We start from the raw sequence: 17,318 nt of genomic DNA, 5'->3' as shown, positions 1-17,318 counted from the left end.
TAGTTTCATCTTACGGTAGACATGTTTGCCTGAAAAGGAATCTTTGAAATGTTTCATAGTTTTAGAAATATAGTGCTTTCAAATTTGAGAACTTTATAATGGGGCTCAATGGCAGCTTATGGCACGTCAAAAAGTCACTTTCACCTAGAAACTCCATTCACACCTTTTATAATTCAGCTTACTGTGGAGACACATGCTGGAACTTTTGACCTTGAAATGTTTTGTAGTTTTTGAGTTATTTAACTTAAACGCCCAATGCATTCTCAATGGCAATAGCACAAACTTTGGCATGCTACAAGTCCTACATACTTACACCTAGAAACCCCATTCAAGCCTATTTAGGTTCATCTTACGGTAGACATGTTTGCCTGAAAAGGAATCTTTAAAATGTTTCATAGTTTTAGAAATATAGTGCTTTCAAATTTGAGAACTTTATAATGGGGCTCAATGGCAGCTTATGGCACGTAAAAAAGTCACTTTCACCTAGAAACTCCATTCACACTTTTTATAATTCAGCTTACTGTGGAGACACATGCTGGAACTTTTGACCTTGAAATGTTTTGTAGTTTTTGAGTTATTTAACTTAAACGCCCAATGCATTCTCAATGGCAATAGCACAAACTTTGGCATGCTACAAGTCCTACATACTTACACCTAGAAACCCCATTCAAGCCTATTTAGGTTCATCTTACGGTAGACATGTTTGCCTGAAAAGGAATCTTTGAAATGTTTCATAGTTTTAGAAATATAGTGCTTTCAAATTTGAGAACTTTATAATGGGGCTCAATGGCAGCTTATGGCACGTCAAAAAGTCACTTTCACCTAGAAACTCCATTCACACTTTTTATAATTCAGCTTACTGTGGAGACACATGCTGGAACTTTTGACTTTGAAATGTTTTGTAGTTTTTGAGTTATTAAAATTAAACGCCCAATGCATTCTCAATGGCAATAGCACAAACTTTGGCATGCTACAAGTCCTACATACTTACACCTAGAAACCCCATTCAAGCCTATTTAGGTTCATCATACGTTAGACATGTTTGCCTGAAAAGGAATCTTTGAAATGTTTCATAGTTTTAGAAATATAGTGCTTTCAAATTTGAGAACTTTATAATGGGGCTCAATGGCAGCTTATGGCACGTCAAAAAGTCACTTTCACCTAGAAACTCCATTCACACTTTTTATAATTCAGCTTACTGTGGAGACACATGCTGGAACTTTTGACCTTGAAATATTTTGTAGTTTTTGAGTTATTAAAATTAAACGCCCAATGCATTCTCAATGGCAATAGCACAAACTTTGGCATGCTACAAGTCCTACATACTTACACCTAGAAACCCCATTCAAGCCTATTTAGGTTCATCTTACGGTAGACATGTTTGCCTGAAAAGGAATCTTTGAAATGTTTCATAGTTTTAGAAATATAGTGCTTTCAAATTTGAGAACTTTATAATGGGGCTCAATGGCAGCTTATGGCACGTCAAAAAGTCACTTTCACCTAGAAACTCCATTCACACTTTTTATAATTCAGCTTACTGTGGAGACACATGCTGGAACTTTTGACCTTGAAATGTTTTGTAGTTTTTGAGTTATTTAACTTAAACGCCCAATGCATTCTCAATGGCAATAGCACAAACTTTGGCATGCTACAAGTCCTACATACTTACACCTAGAAACCCCATTCAAGCCTATTTAGGTTCATCTTACGGTAGACATGTTTGCCTGAAAAGGAATCTTTGAAATGTTTCATAGTTTTAGAAATATAGTGCTTTCAAATTTGAGAACTTTATAATGGGGCTCAATGGCAGCTTATGGCACGTCAAAAAGTCACTTTCACCTAGAAACTCCATTCACACTTTTTATAATTCAGCTTACTGTGGAGACACATGCTGGAACTTTTGACTTTGAAATGTTTTGTAGTTTTTGAGTTATTAAAATTAAACGCCCAATGCATTCTCAATGGCAATAGCACAAACTTTGGCATGCTACAAGTCCTACATACTTACACCTAGAAACCCCATTCAAGCCTATTTAGGTTCATCATACGTTAGACATGTTTGCCTGAAAAGGAATCTTTGAAATGTTTCATAGTTTTAGAAATATAGTGCTTTCAAATTTGAGAACTTTATAATGGGGCTCAATGGCAGCTTATGGCACGTCAAAAAGTCACTTTCACCTAGAAACTCCATTCACACTTTTTATAATTCAGCTTACTGTGGAGACACATGCTGGAACTTTTGACCTTGAAATGTTTTGTAGTTTTTGAGTTATTTAACTTAAACGCCCAATGCATTCTCAATGGCAATAGCACAAACTTTGGCATGCTACAAGTCCTACATACTTACACCTAGAAACCCCATTCAAGCCTATTTAAGTTCATCATACGTTAGACATGTTTGCCTGAAATGGAATCTTTGAAATGTTTCATAGTTTTAGAAATATAGTGCTTTCAAATTTGAGAACTTTATAATGGGGCTCAATGGCAGCTTATGGCACGTCAAAAAGTCAGATTCACCTAGAAACTCCATTCACACTTTTTATAATTCAGCTTACTGTGGAGACACATGCTGTAACTTTTGACTTTGAAATGTTTTGTAGTTTTTGAGTTATTTAAATAAAACGCCCAATGCATTCTCAATGGCAATAGCACAAACTTTGGCATGCTACAAGTCCTACATACTTACACCTAGAAACCCCATTCAAGCCTATTTAGTTTCATCTTACGGTAGACATGTTTGCCTGAAAAGGAATCTTTGAAATGTTTCATAGTTTTAGAAATATAGTGCTTTCAAATTTGAGAACTTTATAATGGGGCTCAATGGCAGCTTATGGCACGTCAAAAAGTCACTTTCACCTAGAAACTCCATTCACACCTTTTATAATTCAGCTTACTGTGGAGACACATGCTGGAACTTTTGACCTTGAAATGTTTTGTAGTTTTTGAGTTATTTAACTTAAACGCCCAATGCATTCTCAATGGCAATAGCACAAACTTTGGCATGCTACAAGTCCTACATACTTACACCTAGAAACCCCATTCAAGCCTATTTAGGTTCATCTTACGGTAGACATGTTTGCCTGAAAAGGAATCTTTGAAATGTTTCATAGTTTTAGAAATATAGTGCTTTCAAATTTGAGAACTTTATAATGGGGCTCAATGGCAGCTTATGGCACGTAAAAAAGTCGCTTTCACCTAGAAACTTCATTCACACTTTTTATAATTCAGCTTACTGTGGAGACACATGCTGCAACTTTTGACCTTGAAATATTTTGTAGTTTTTGAGTTATTAAAATTAAACGCCCAATGCATTCTCAATGGCAATAGCACAAACTTTGGCATGCTACAAGTCCTACATACTTACACCTAGAAACCCCATTCAAGCCTATTTAGGTTCATCATACGTTAGACATGTTTGCCTGAAAAGGAATCTTTGAAATGTTTCATAGTTTTAGAAATATAGTGCTTTCAAATTTGAGAACTTTATAATGGGGCTCAATGGCAGCTTATGGCACGTCAAAAAGTCACTTTCACCTAAAAAACTCCATTCACACTTTTTATAATTCAGCTTACTGTGGAGACACATGCTGGAACTTTTGACCTTGAAATGTTTTGTAGTTTTTGAGTTATTTAACTTAAACGCCCAATGCATTCTCAATAGCAATAGCACAAACTTTGGCATGCTACAAGTCCAACATACTTACACCTAGAAACCCCATTCAAGCCTATTTAGGTTCATCTTACGGTAGACATGTTTGCCTGAAAAGGAATCTTTGAAATGTTTCATAGTTTTAGAAATATAGTGCTTTCAAATTTGAGAACTTTATAATGGGGCTCAATGGCAGCTTATGGCACGTCAAAAAGTCACTTTCACCTAGAAACTCCATTCACACTTTTTATAATTCAGCTTACTGTGGAGACACATGCTGGAACTTTTGACCTTGTAATGTTTTGTAGTTTTTGAGTTATTTAACTTAAACGCCCAATGCATTCTCAATGGCAATAGCACAAACTTTGGCATGCTACAAATCCTACATACTTACACCTAGAAACCCCATTCAAGCCTATTTAGGTTCATCTTACGGTAGACATGTTTGCCTGAAAAGGAATCTTTGAAATGTTTCATAGTTTTAGAAATATAGTGCTTTCAAATTTGAGAACTTTATAATGGGGCTCAATGGCAGCTTATGGCACGTCAAAAAGTCACTTTCACCTAGAAACTCCATTCACACTTTTTATAATTCAGCTTACTGTGGAGACACATGCTGGAACTTTTGACCTTGAAATGTTTTGTAGTTTTTGAGTTATTTAACTTAAACGCCCAATGCATTCTCAATGGCAATAGCACAAACTTTGGCATGCTACAAGTCCTACATACTTACACCTAGAAACCCCATTCAAGCCTATTTAGGTTCATCTTACGGTAGACATGTTTGCCTGAAAAGGAATCTTTGAAATGTTTCATAGTTTTAGAAATATAGTGCTTTCAAATTTGAGAACTTTATAATGGGGCTCAATGGCAGCTTATGGCACGTCAAAAAGTCACTTTCACCTAGAAACTCCATTCACACTTTTTATAATTCAGCTTACTGTGGAGACACATGCTGGAACTTTTGACTTTGAAATGTTTTGTAGTTTTTGAGTTATTAAAATTAAACGCCCAATGCATTCTCAATGGCAATAGCACAAACTTTGGCATGCTACAAGTCCTACATACTTACACCTAGAAACCCCATTCAAGCCTATTTAGGTTCATCATACGTTAGACATGTTTGCCTGAAAAGGAATCTTTGAAATGTTTCATAGTTTTAGAAATATAGTGCTTTCAAATTTGAGAACTTTATAATGGGGCTCAATGGCAGCTTATGGCACGTCAAAAAGTCACTTTCACCTAGAAACTCCATTCACACTTTTTATAATTCAGCTTACTGTGGAGACACATGCTGGAACTTTTGACCTTGAAATGTTTTGTAGTTTTTGAGTTATTTAACTTAAACGCCCAATGCATTCTCAATGGCAATAGCACAAACTTTGGCATGCTACAAGTCCTACATACTTACACCTAGAAACCCCATTCAAGCCTATTTAGGTTCATCTTACGGTAGACATGTTTGCCTGAAAAGGAATCTTTAAAATGTTTCATAGTTTTAGAAATATAGTGCTTTCAAATTTGAGAACTTTATAATGGGGCTCAATGGCAGCTTATGGCACGTAAAAAAGTCACTTTCACCTAGAAACTCCATTCACACTTTTTATAATTCAGCTTACTGTGGAGACACATGCTGGAACTTTTGACCTTGAAATGTTTTGTAGTTTTTGAGTTATTTAACTTAAACGCCCAATGCATTCTCAATGGCAATAGCACAAACTTTGGCATGCTACAAGTCCTACATACTTACACCTAGAAACCCCATTCAAGCCTATTTAGGTTCATCTTACGGTAGACATGTTTGCCTGAAAAGGAATCTTTGAAATGTTTCATAGTTTTAGAAATATAGTGCTTTCAAATTTGAGAACTTTATAATGGGGCTCAATGGCAGCTTATGGCACGTCAAAAAGTCACTTTCACCTAGAAACTCCATTCACACTTTTTATAATTCAGCTTACTGTGGAGACACATGCTGGAACTTTTGACTTTGAAATGTTTTGTAGTTTTTGAGTTATTAAAATTAAACGCCCAATGCATTCTCAATGGCAATAGCACAAACTTTGGCATGCTACAAGTCCTACATACTTACACCTAGAAACCCCATTCAAGCCTATTTAGGTTCATCATACGTTAGACATGTTTGCCTGAAAAGGAATCTTTGAAATGTTTCATAGTTTTAGAAATATAGTGCTTTCAAATTTGAGAACTTTATAATGGGGCTCAATGGCAGCTTATGGCACGTCAAAAAGTCACTTTCACCTAGAAACTCCATTCACACTTTTTATAATTCAGCTTACTGTGGAGACACATGCTGGAACTTTTGACCTTGAAATATTTTGTAGTTTTTGAGTTATTAAAATTAAACGCCCAATGCATTCTCAATGGCAATAGCACAAACTTTGGCATGCTACAAGTCCTACATACTTACACCTAGAAACCCCATTCAAGCCTATTTAGGTTCATCTTACGGTAGACATGTTTGCCTGAAAAGGAATCTTTGAAATGTTTCATAGTTTTAGAAATATAGTGCTTTCAAATTTGAGAACTTTATAATGGGGCTCAATGGCAGCTTATGGCACGTCAAAAAGTCACTTTCACCTAGAAACTCCATTCACACTTTTTATAATTCAGCTTACTGTGGAGACACATGCTGGAACTTTTGACCTTGAAATGTTTTGTAGTTTTTGAGTTATTTAACTTAAACGCCCAATGCATTCTCAATGGCAATAGCACAAACTTTGGCATGCTACAAGTCCTACATACTTACACCTAGAAACCCCATTCAAGCCTATTTAGGTTCATCTTACGGTAGACATGTTTGCCTGAAAAGGAATCTTTGAAATGTTTCATAGTTTTAGAAATATAGTGCTTTCAAATTTGAGAACTTTATAATGGGGCTCAATGGCAGCTTATGGCACGTCAAAAAGTCACTTTCACCTAGAAACTCCATTCACACTTTTTATAATTCAGCTTACTGTGGAGACACATGCTGGAACTTTTGACTTTGAAATGTTTTGTAGTTTTTGAGTTATTAAAATTAAACGCCCAATGCATTCTCAATGGCAATAGCACAAACTTTGGCATGCTACAAGTCCTACATACTTACACCTAGAAACCCCATTCAAGCCTATTTAGGTTCATCATACGTTAGACATGTTTGCCTGAAAAGGAATCTTTGAAATGTTTCATAGTTTTAGAAATATAGTGCTTTCAAATTTGAGAACTTTATAATGGGGCTCAATGGCAGCTTATGGCACGTCAAAAAGTCACTTTCACCTAGAAACTCCATTCACACTTTTTATAATTCAGCTTACTGTGGAGACACATGCTGGAACTTTTGACCTTGAAATGTTTTGTAGTTTTTGAGTTATTTAACTTAAACGCCCAATGCATTCTCAATGGCAATAGCACAAACTTTGGCATGCTACAAGTCCTACATACTTACACCTAGAAACCCCATTCAAGCCTATTTAAGTTCATCATACGTTAGACATGTTTGCCTGAAAAGGAATCTTTGAAATGTTTCATAGTTTTAGAAATATAGTGCTTTCAAATTTGAGAACTTTATAATGGGGCTCAATGGCAGCTTATGGCACGTCAAAAAGTCAGATTCACCTAGAAACTCCATTCACACTTTTTATAATTCAGCTTACTGTGGAGACACATGCTGTAACTTTTGACTTTGAAATGTTTTGTAGTTTTTGAGTTATTTAAATAAAACGCCCAATGCATTCTCAATGGCAATAGCACAAACTTTGGCATGCTACAAGTCCTACATACTTACACCTAGAAACCCCATTCAAGCCTATTTAGTTTCATCTTACGGTAGACATGTTTGCCTGAAAAGGAATCTTTGAAATGTTTCATAGTTTTAGAAATATAGTGCTTTCAAATTTGAGAACTTTATAATGGGGCTCAATGGCAGCTTATGGCACGTCAAAAAGTCACTTTCACCTAGAAACTCCATTCACACCTTTTATAATTCAGCTTACTGTGGAGACACATGCTGGAACTTTTGACCTTGAAATGTTTTGTAGTTTTTGAGTTATTTAACTTAAACGCCCAATGCATTCTCAATGGCAATAGCACAAACTTTGGCATGCTACAAGTCCTACATACTTACACCTAGAAACCCCATTCAAGCCTATTTAGGTTCATCTTACGGTAGACATGTTTGCCTGAAAAGGAATCTTTGAAATGTTTCATAGTTTTAGAAATATAGTGCTTTCAAATTTGAGAACTTTATAATGGGGCTCAATGGCAGCTTATGGCACGTAAAAAAGTCGCTTTCACCTAGAAACTTCATTCACACTTTTTATAATTCAGCTTACTGTGGAGACACATGCTGCAACTTTTGACCTTGAAATATTTTGTAGTTTTTGAGTTATTAAAATTAAACGCCCAATGCATTCTCAATGGCAATAGCACAAACTTTGGCATGCTACAAGTCCTACATACTTACACCTAGAAACCCCATTCAAGCCTATTTAGGTTCATCATACGTTAGACATGTTTGCCTGAAAAGGAATCTTTGAAATGTTTCATAGTTTTAGAAATATAGTGCTTTCAAATTTGAGAACTTTATAATGGGGCTCAATGGCAGCTTATGGCACGTCAAAAAGTCACTTTCACCTAAAAAACTCCATTCACACTTTTTATAATTCAGCTTACTGTGGAGACACATGCTGGAACTTTTGACCTTGAAATGTTTTGTAGTTTTTGAGTTATTTAACTTAAACGCCCAATGCATTCTCAATAGCAATAGCACAAACTTTGGCATGCTACAAGTCCAACATACTTACACCTAGAAACCCCATTCAAGCCTATTTAGGTTCATCTTACGGTAGACATGTTTGCCTGAAAAGGAATCTTTGAAATGTTTCATAGTTTTAGAAATATAGTGCTTTCAAATTTGAGAACTTTATAATGGGGCTCAATGGCAGCTTATGGCACGTCAAAAAGTCACTTTCACCTAGAAACTCCATTCACACTTTTTATAATTCAGCTTACTGTGGAGACACATGCTGGAACTTTTGACCTTGTAATGTTTTGTAGTTTTTGAGTTATTTAACTTAAACGCCCAATGCATTCTCAATGGCAATAGCACAAACTTTGGCATGCTACAAATCCTACATACTTACACCTAGAAACCCCATTCAAGCCTATTTAGGTTCATCTTACGGTAGACATGTTTGCCTGAAAAGGAATCTTTGAAATGTTTCATAGTTTTAGAAATATAGTGCTTTCAAATTTGAGAACTTTATAATGGGGCTCAATGGCAGCTTATGGCACGTCAAAAAGTCACTTTCACCTAGAAACTCCATTCACACTTTTTATAATTCAGCTTACTGTGGAGACACATGCTGGAACTTTTGACCTTGAAATGTTTCTTAGTTTTTGAGTTATTTAACTTAAACGCCCAATGCATTCTCAATGGCAATAGCACAAACTTTGGCATGCTACAAGTCCTACATACTTACACCTAGAAACCCCATTCAAGCCTATTTAGGTTCATCTTACGGTAGACATGTTTGCCTGAAAAGGAATCTTTGAAATGTTTCATAGTTTTAGAAATATAGTGCTTTCAAATTTGAGAACTTTATAATGGGGCTCAATGGCAGCTTATGGCACGTCAAAAAGTCACTTTCACCTAGAAACTCCATTCACACTTTTTATAATTCAGCTTACTGTGGAGACACATGCTGGAACTTTTGACTTTGAAATGTTTTGTAGTTTTTGAGTTATTAAAATTAAACGCCCAATGCATTCTCAATGGCAATAGCACAAACTTTGGCATGCTACAAGTCCTACATACTTACACCTAGAAACCCCATTCAAGCCTATTTAGGTTCATCATACGTTAGACATGTTTGCCTGAAAAGGAATCTTTTAAATGTTTCATAGTTTTAGAAATATAGTGCTTTCAAATTTGAGAACTTTATAATGGGGCTCAATGGCAGCTTATGGCACGTCAAAAAGTCACTTTCACCTAGAAACTCCATTCACACTTTTTATAATTCAGCTTACTGTGGAGACACATGCTGGAACTTTTGACCTTGAAATGTTTTGTAGTTTTTGAGTTATTTAACTTAAACGCCCAATGCATTCTCAATGGCAATAGCACAAACTTTGGCATGCTACAAGTCCTACATACTTACACCTAGAAACCCCATTCAAGCCTATTTAAGTTCATCATACGTTAGACATGTTTGCCTGAAAAGGAATCTTTGAAATGTTTCATAGTTTTAGAAATATAGTGCTTTCAAATTTGAGAACTTTATAATGGGGCTCAATGGCAGCTTATGGCACGTCAAAAAGTCACTTTCACCTAGAAACTCCATTCACACTTTTTATAATTCAGCTTACTGTGGAGACACATGCTGTAACTTTTGACTTTGAAATGTTTTGTAGTTTTTGAGTTATTTAAATAAAACGCCCAATGCATTCTCAATGGCAATAGCACAAACTTTGGCATGCTACAAGTCCTACATACTTACACCTCGAAACCCCATTCAAGCCTATTTAGTTTCATCTTACGGTAGACATGTTTGCCTGAAAAGGAATCTTTGAAATGTTTCATAGTTTTAGAAATATAGTGCTTTCAAATTTGAGAACTTTATAATGGGGCTCAATGGCAGCTTATGGCACGTCAAAAAGTCACTTTCACCTAGAAACTCCATTCACACCTTTTATAATTCAGCTTACTGTGGAGACACATGCTGGAACTTTTGACCTTGAAATGTTTTGTAGTTTTTGAGTTATTTAACTTAAACGCCCAATGCATTCTCAATGGCAATAGCACAAACTTTGGCATGCTACAAGTCCTACATACTTACACCTAGAAACCCCATTCAAGCCTATTTAGGTTCATCTTACGGTAGACATGTTTGCCTGAAAAGGAATCTTTGAAATGTTTCATAGTTTTAGAAATATAGTGCTTTCAAATTTGAGAACTTTATAATGGGGCTCAATGGCAGCTTATGGCACGTAAAAAAGTCGCTTTCACCTAGAAACTTCATTCACACTTTTTATAATTCAGCTTACTGTGGAGACACATGCTGCAACTTTTGACCTTGAAATATTTTGTAGTTTTTGAGTTATTAAAATTAAACGCCCAATGCATTCTCAATGGCAATAGCACAAACTTTGGCATGCTACAAGTCCTACATACTTACACCTAGAAACCCCATTCAAGCCTATTTAGGTTCATCATACGTTAGACATGTTTGCCTGAAAAGGAATCTTTGAAATGTTTCATAGTTTTAGAAATATAGTGCTTTCAAATTTGAGAACTTTATAATGGGGCTCAATGGCAGCTTATGGCACGTCAAAAAGTCACTTTCACCTAGAAACTCCATTCACACTTTTTATAATTCAGCTTACTGTGGAGACACATGCTGGAACTTTTGACCTTGAAATGTTTTGTAGTTTTTGAGTTATTTAACTTAAACGCCCAATGCATTCTCAATAGCAATAGCACAAACTTTGGCATGCTACAAGTCCAACATACTTACACCTAGAAACCCCATTCAAGCCTATTTAGGTTCATCTTACGGTAGACATGTTTGCCTGAAAAGGAATCTTTGAAATGTTTCATAGTTTTAGAAATATAGTGCTTTCAAATTTGAGAACTTTATAATGGGGCTCAATGGCAGCTTATGGCACGTCAAAAAGTCACTTTCACCTAGAAACTCCATTCACACTTTTTATAATTCAGCTTACTGTGGAGACACATGCTGGAACTTTTGACCTTGAAATGTTTTGTAGTTTTTGAGTTATTTAACTTAAACGCCCAATGCATTCTCAATGGCAATAGCACAAACTTTGGCATGCTACAAGTCCTACATACTTACACCTAGAAACCCCATTCAAGCCTATTTAGGTTCATCTTACGGTAGACATGTTTGCCTGAAAAGGAATCTTTGAAATGTTTCATAGTTTTAGAAATATAGTGCTTTCAAATTTGAGAACTTTATAATGGGGCTCAATGGCAGCTTATGGCACGTCAAAAAGTCACTTTCACCTAGAAACTCCATTCACACTTTTTATAATTCAGCTTACTGTGGAGACACATGCTGGAACTTTTGACTTTGAAATGTTTTGTAGTTTTTGAGTTATTAAAATTAAACGCCCAATGCATTCTCAATGGCAATAGCACAAACTTTGGCATGCTACAAGTCCTACATACTTACACCTAGAAACCCCATTCAAGCCTATTTAGGTTCATCATACGTTAGACATGTTTGCCTGAAAAGGAATCTTTGAAATGTTTCATAGTTTTAGAAATATAGTGCTTTCAAATTTGAGAACTTTATAATGGGGCTCAATGGCAGCTTATGGCACGTCAAAAAGTCACTTTCACCTAGAAACTCCATTCACACTTTTTATAATTCAGCTTACTGTGGAGACACATGCTGGAACTTTTGACCTTGAAATATTTTGTAGTTTTTGAGTTATTAAAATTAAACGCCCAATGCATTCTCAATGGCAATAGCACAAACTTTGGCATGCTACAAGTCCTACATACTTACACCTAGAAACCCCATTCAAGCCTATTTAGGTTCATCTTACGGTAGACATGTTTGCCTGAAAAGGAATCTTTGAAATGTTTCATAGTTTTAGAAATATAGTGCTTTCAAATTTGAGAACTTTATAATGGGGCTCAATGGCAGCTTATGGCACGTCAAAAAGTCACTTTCACCTAGAAACTCCATTCACACTTTTTATAATTCAGCTTACTGTGGAGACACATGCTGGAACTTTTGACCTTGAAATGTTTTGTAGTTTTTGAGTTATTTAACTTAAACGCCCAATGCATTCTCAATGGCAATAGCACAAACTTTGGCATGCTACAAGTCCTACATACTTACACCTAGAAACCCCATTCAAGCCTATTTAGGTTCATCTTACGGTAGACATGTTTGCCTGAAAAGGAATCTTTGAAATGTTTCATAGTTTTAGAAATATAGTGCTTTCAAATTTGAGAACTTTATAATGGGGCTCAATGGCAGCTTATGGCACGTCAAAAAGTCACTTTCACCTAGAAACTCCATTCACACTTTTTATAATTCAGCTTACTGTGGAGACACATTTTCAAAAGCTCAGAACGAGGCTTATTTAAAGCTAATGTGTACGCTTTGTCAATACACTCGCGTGCATGACCTCTTTGGACAAACTTGGCTTTCATCTCAGATGATTTATCAATAAAATCCTCATTAGAGGAACAAACTCTTCTCAGTCTGTAAAACTGACTAATGGGTTGGGCTGGTTACTGGTGGCCAATAATAAAGTATTACGATCTGTTTCTTTCTGATAGAGGGTTGCAGACAGGTTACCTTCATTCACTATTATCCACATATCTAGGAAGTGTACTCTTGATTGGCTACATTCTATAGTGAATTTGAGATTAGAGTCAAAGTTTTTTATTTTTGTATTCTTTTCCACGCTAACAGAGTAGGATCTTACATTTGACATTTATTTGCTTATTTAACTGTATGTCTTCCTTGTATGTTATATTGCATGACATTTATGTATAATTCTTATTTCCCTGTATTATTGTTATCTGCTATTTTCAATGGTATATGAGGAATGTTCACAGAAACACTGCACCTTTAAGTCACGTGACAAGGTTTTTCACAGTTGTTACCTGTTTAGATAATTACATGCATTTTGATTGGTTGTTTATACTGTCTGAAATGTATTTAGTGACAATGTCAGCCCATTCTTGAATTAACCCTGAGGAACGTCGCGAGACCAAAACGTTGCTTTAATAAAATGCACTGAACCCAGCAAGTGGCAGTGTGCGGGTGTCCCTCCTTTCAAATTTGAGAATTAATGGTTGTCAATGGCAAATTTTGGCACGTCAAAAAATTATGATTTGAACCAGCACCCAATGGAGTGTGCTGGGTTTGAACCAGCACAATTCTACTCATCTAATAAGTCATCTGACTTATCCGCTGGGCCACACAGTGCAGCTGGAATTTCCGGGCTACTTGATGTCAGTGAGGAAAGGAAAACTTCACAGTAAAGAGTTTAGTGTGGTTTGAACACACAATCTCCAGGTAATGGTGACAGCACCCTAACTCAGTGACTTACTTGCTACCTGCCGCTACCCGTTTTCCCTTGCCTGTGAGTTGGAGTTTGCCTGATTTTTTTTATGTAACCTTGGCAGAAATACACATATATATATATTCTTCGACTACGCCACCTTGGGAATGTAACCCAAGGACATCAATTAAAGTGCAAAAGTATAAAGTGCAACACAGGTTGGGTGTAATCATCGGAGCAGAGACGAACACTGGCCTCAGTTACATGCACAAAATGTATTCAGAATGAATGAATTCATTCCGAACAGAGATTCATACCCAACTGTTTACATGGAACCTGATTACAAGTATTCCTATTCCTCAATTGTTTACATGACCAAAGCATTCATTCTGAATATAACTTTGGACTATAGAGATGGCCAACCCATAACCGTTATCCCTTAAGAAATGAATAACCGACAAACACTAACAGCTATTATCTGATCAAATAAAATAAAAATGTATTTTTACACGTCCTCCACCCAAAACAACCCAGAACTAAAAAACACAGCATCCATACAAAAAAAATCCATTCGGAATGGGATATTCTATTCCAATTGAGGTGTTTACATGAGCATTTTTATTCTGATGACTAGAATGAATCCATTCATTCCGAATGAATGTCTGCATGTAAATGTGGCCACTGAGGCCTATGAGGAGGGCACCTGAGGAACAATAGGCCCATTAAAATAAACAACAATCTGAACAGTGGTTTAACATAAAAACAACCCAATGCCTACCTTGCTCACACAAGTCAGTGCATACCGATAGCCAAGCAGGAATGACTAACTGAGTACCTGGCTTTATAGGGCAGGGGATAATCAGTGACCACTTGCAGCTGAGCAATTAGGGCGTGGACACAGAACTCTGTGTAGAGACAGGTCTCCCTGTTACATAGTCTTCCGAACCCATGAACTATAGTATGTCTTTTTTTTCATGATTTTCTTTATTTTTTTAAATCCTCCAAAAACGGCATACTATAGTAGGCTATGTCTTCCGAAACCATGAACTATAGTATCATTAACTCTAACTAATACTGACCTCTGCTAACCATCATACAACTATATAATGTCATAGATTCAAGAGATTCATCCAACGTGATTATTACATTTCAGGAAATTGTGTAAAAAGTACAGTACAGTTACAAGTGTAAAAGTTAGCAAATGTGTTGCTATCGGGAGGAAACTATACCTAACTAAATTTTGGAGTTTTTTCTTTTCTTTTCTTCTTTTTTTTCTTCTTTTTTTCTTGTTTTTTTTGCTTAAATCAGTGCCATTGAACACCATTTACGTCTGTGTGTTGTTTAGAAAATATTGAACCAATGAAAAGTAGTAAAAAGTGCTTTGGACAAAACCTCTTAACTCCATTGGACCCTCAAACTGGCTGCTAAAACAGCTAATTAAATCCACCACGTCTTCCCCTCTCATGCAAGTAATTGACAATATATAAAGTCACAACACCAACTGTGATGAGGCAGTATTGCTTTGTTTTCAAAATATAAGGTTTTCTTCATTTCCTGATAAATGTATATTTTTATTTTTCATTTCCTGAAAAACTGAACATTTTGGAGTTAGGTGGTTTCTTCCTGACAGCTATATACAGTATAAATATAATAGTGTACATTTTATGGTAAAGTATCTCAATTCCTCAACATGATTACTACTGAGATAATTTAATTTCTACATGAATCCCTAATATTAATCACCTATAAAATCATTCAAATAATCCTGATATTATTGTTGGCATTAGTACTATTATATACTTATTAGTACAGCCTACTATTATATTGAAAAGTGATAGCAGAACGAAATATTGTGTATAACTTCATCATTCATTCATCATTCATCATTCATTATTCATTCAGTCATTTCTGATTATTGACAATTAATTTATCCATAACATAACGTCATCATCATCATCATCATCATCATCATCATCATCATCATCATCATCATCATCATCATCATCATCATCATCATCACCACCACCATCATCACCATCATCGTCATCGTCATCATGTCTATCTACGTGGTTCCAGAGTCACACTGACCTTCCATGGTAACATCTTCAGAGTCTGATTAGTGCCAATGCATGGAAAGAGTGTGTCAGTGAAGGTGTGTGTGATGGTGTGGATGTGTGTGTTGGTATCAGGATCAGAGAATGACAGCGTTCCTTTGTTCCAGTCCAGTTGGACTCTGATCTTCTTGGGGTTCTGCTTCAGTGAGAGAAAAGTGGCTGAGGAGGAGGAGCCTGCTGCGTATTTACCTTCATAGCACTGTATGACCCAACGTTGACCCCCTATCTTTCCTTTCCTCTTGAAGGACTCCGCTAACACACCCAGCCACCAGTGTGTATTGTCTCCAACCTCAACATCCCAGCTGTGAGTCCCTGAGTTAAAGCTCTCAGAACCCACAACACGGCGCAAGTAGTCAAACCTCTCTGGATTGTCAGGGAGCTGCTGTACATCTCCATATCTCACGCTGGTCAGATCATCAGACAGGATGAGTTCTGGATGGGCAGTGTTGGGGTCCAGAATGACAGGAGTGTAGGAGACAATGTCCTTCATCTTGTCCCAGACTCTGAAGGCCAGGTTTCCCAGGTGTTTGGCCTCGTCTAGTGCTCCTCCTGAGACCAGCTGTGGGTCCTGCAGTGCAGTGAGCTGGACTCTTTCCACTGTGGTCTTGTAGTTCTGCAGGAATGAGACGTGTTCAGCTCTCAGCTCCTCCTCGATGGCTCTGATTGTATCTGAAATGGTTGATATGTCTCTGTTCAGACCCTCAATCTTCTCCTTCATCATCTGACTCTTATGATGCTCTTCCTCCCTCAGTGCAGTGATCCTGGCCTCCTCTTCATCATGTAGAAACTGATGCATCTTCTTAAACTGTTCCTTCATCTGCGTCTCGGTGTGCCGGGCCCGGACCTTAATGTGTTCTGCCGTTTGGTCATAGTTTGTTTTAACTTCATTAAAATCCTTCAGTTTCTCCTGTAAAGGCTTCAGCAATTTCTGGACTTTCCCCTTGTGTTCTGGTGCAGCTTCATCGATGGGTCTGAAAATGTGGTTGGAGTGTCTTTTAGAATCTCGACACACAAAACACGCTGGCTGTTGACATTCCAGACAGAACAGTTTGAGTTTCTCATCAGCGTGCAGAAGGCAGAGAACCCCAGACCCAGTTGAAGCTCTCTGATGTCTCTCCTGTACGAAGGCCTCACACAGGTTCTTCAGACAAACGGGACATTCCTTTATTACCGTATCTCTCCACCATTCCTGCAGACAGGCTTTACAGAAACTGTGGCTACACGACAGTATAACAGGATCTTTAAAGATGTCGCGCAACACACAGGACAGGAATAATCCTCTTCTGGTTTTCATAGTAAACTGCGACCTACGGTTGAAATAAAACGTTTTTTCCATGATTTAAAAAAAAAAGAAATCCTCCAAAATCTTGAAAAACGACATACTGTACAATAGTATGTCTTCCGAAACCATGAACTATAGTAGGCTATTTCGTTTTTCGGAGTTATTTAACTTAAACGCCCAATGCATTCTCAATGGCAATAACGCAAATGTGGCATGCTACTAGTCC

At 36.8% G+C, this 17,318-nt stretch overlaps 1 protein-coding gene across 1 annotated transcript; it reads right to left on the bottom strand.

Annotated features, from left to right (window-relative positions):
• Positions 1 to 15,754: 15,754 nt before the first annotated feature.
• LOC306931872 (E3 ubiquitin-protein ligase TRIM39-like) lies at positions 15,755 to 17,104 on the bottom strand (the record flags this gene model as incomplete). The annotated part of the gene is made up of 1 exon (XM_079513528.1): positions 15,755 to 17,104. One exon carries the CDS (start codon positions 17,102 to 17,104, stop codon positions 15,755 to 15,757), a length of 1,350 nt encoding a protein of 449 aa, XP_079369654.1.
• Between the last annotated feature and the right edge of the window lie 214 nt (positions 17,105 to 17,318).

This window comes from Electrona antarctica, assembly GCF_951216825.1.
Source record: "Electrona antarctica genome assembly, chromosome: 2".
NCBI lineage: Eukaryota > Metazoa > Chordata > Actinopteri > Myctophiformes > Myctophidae > Electrona > Electrona antarctica.
This window is presented reverse-complemented; position numbering and strand designations above follow the sequence as displayed.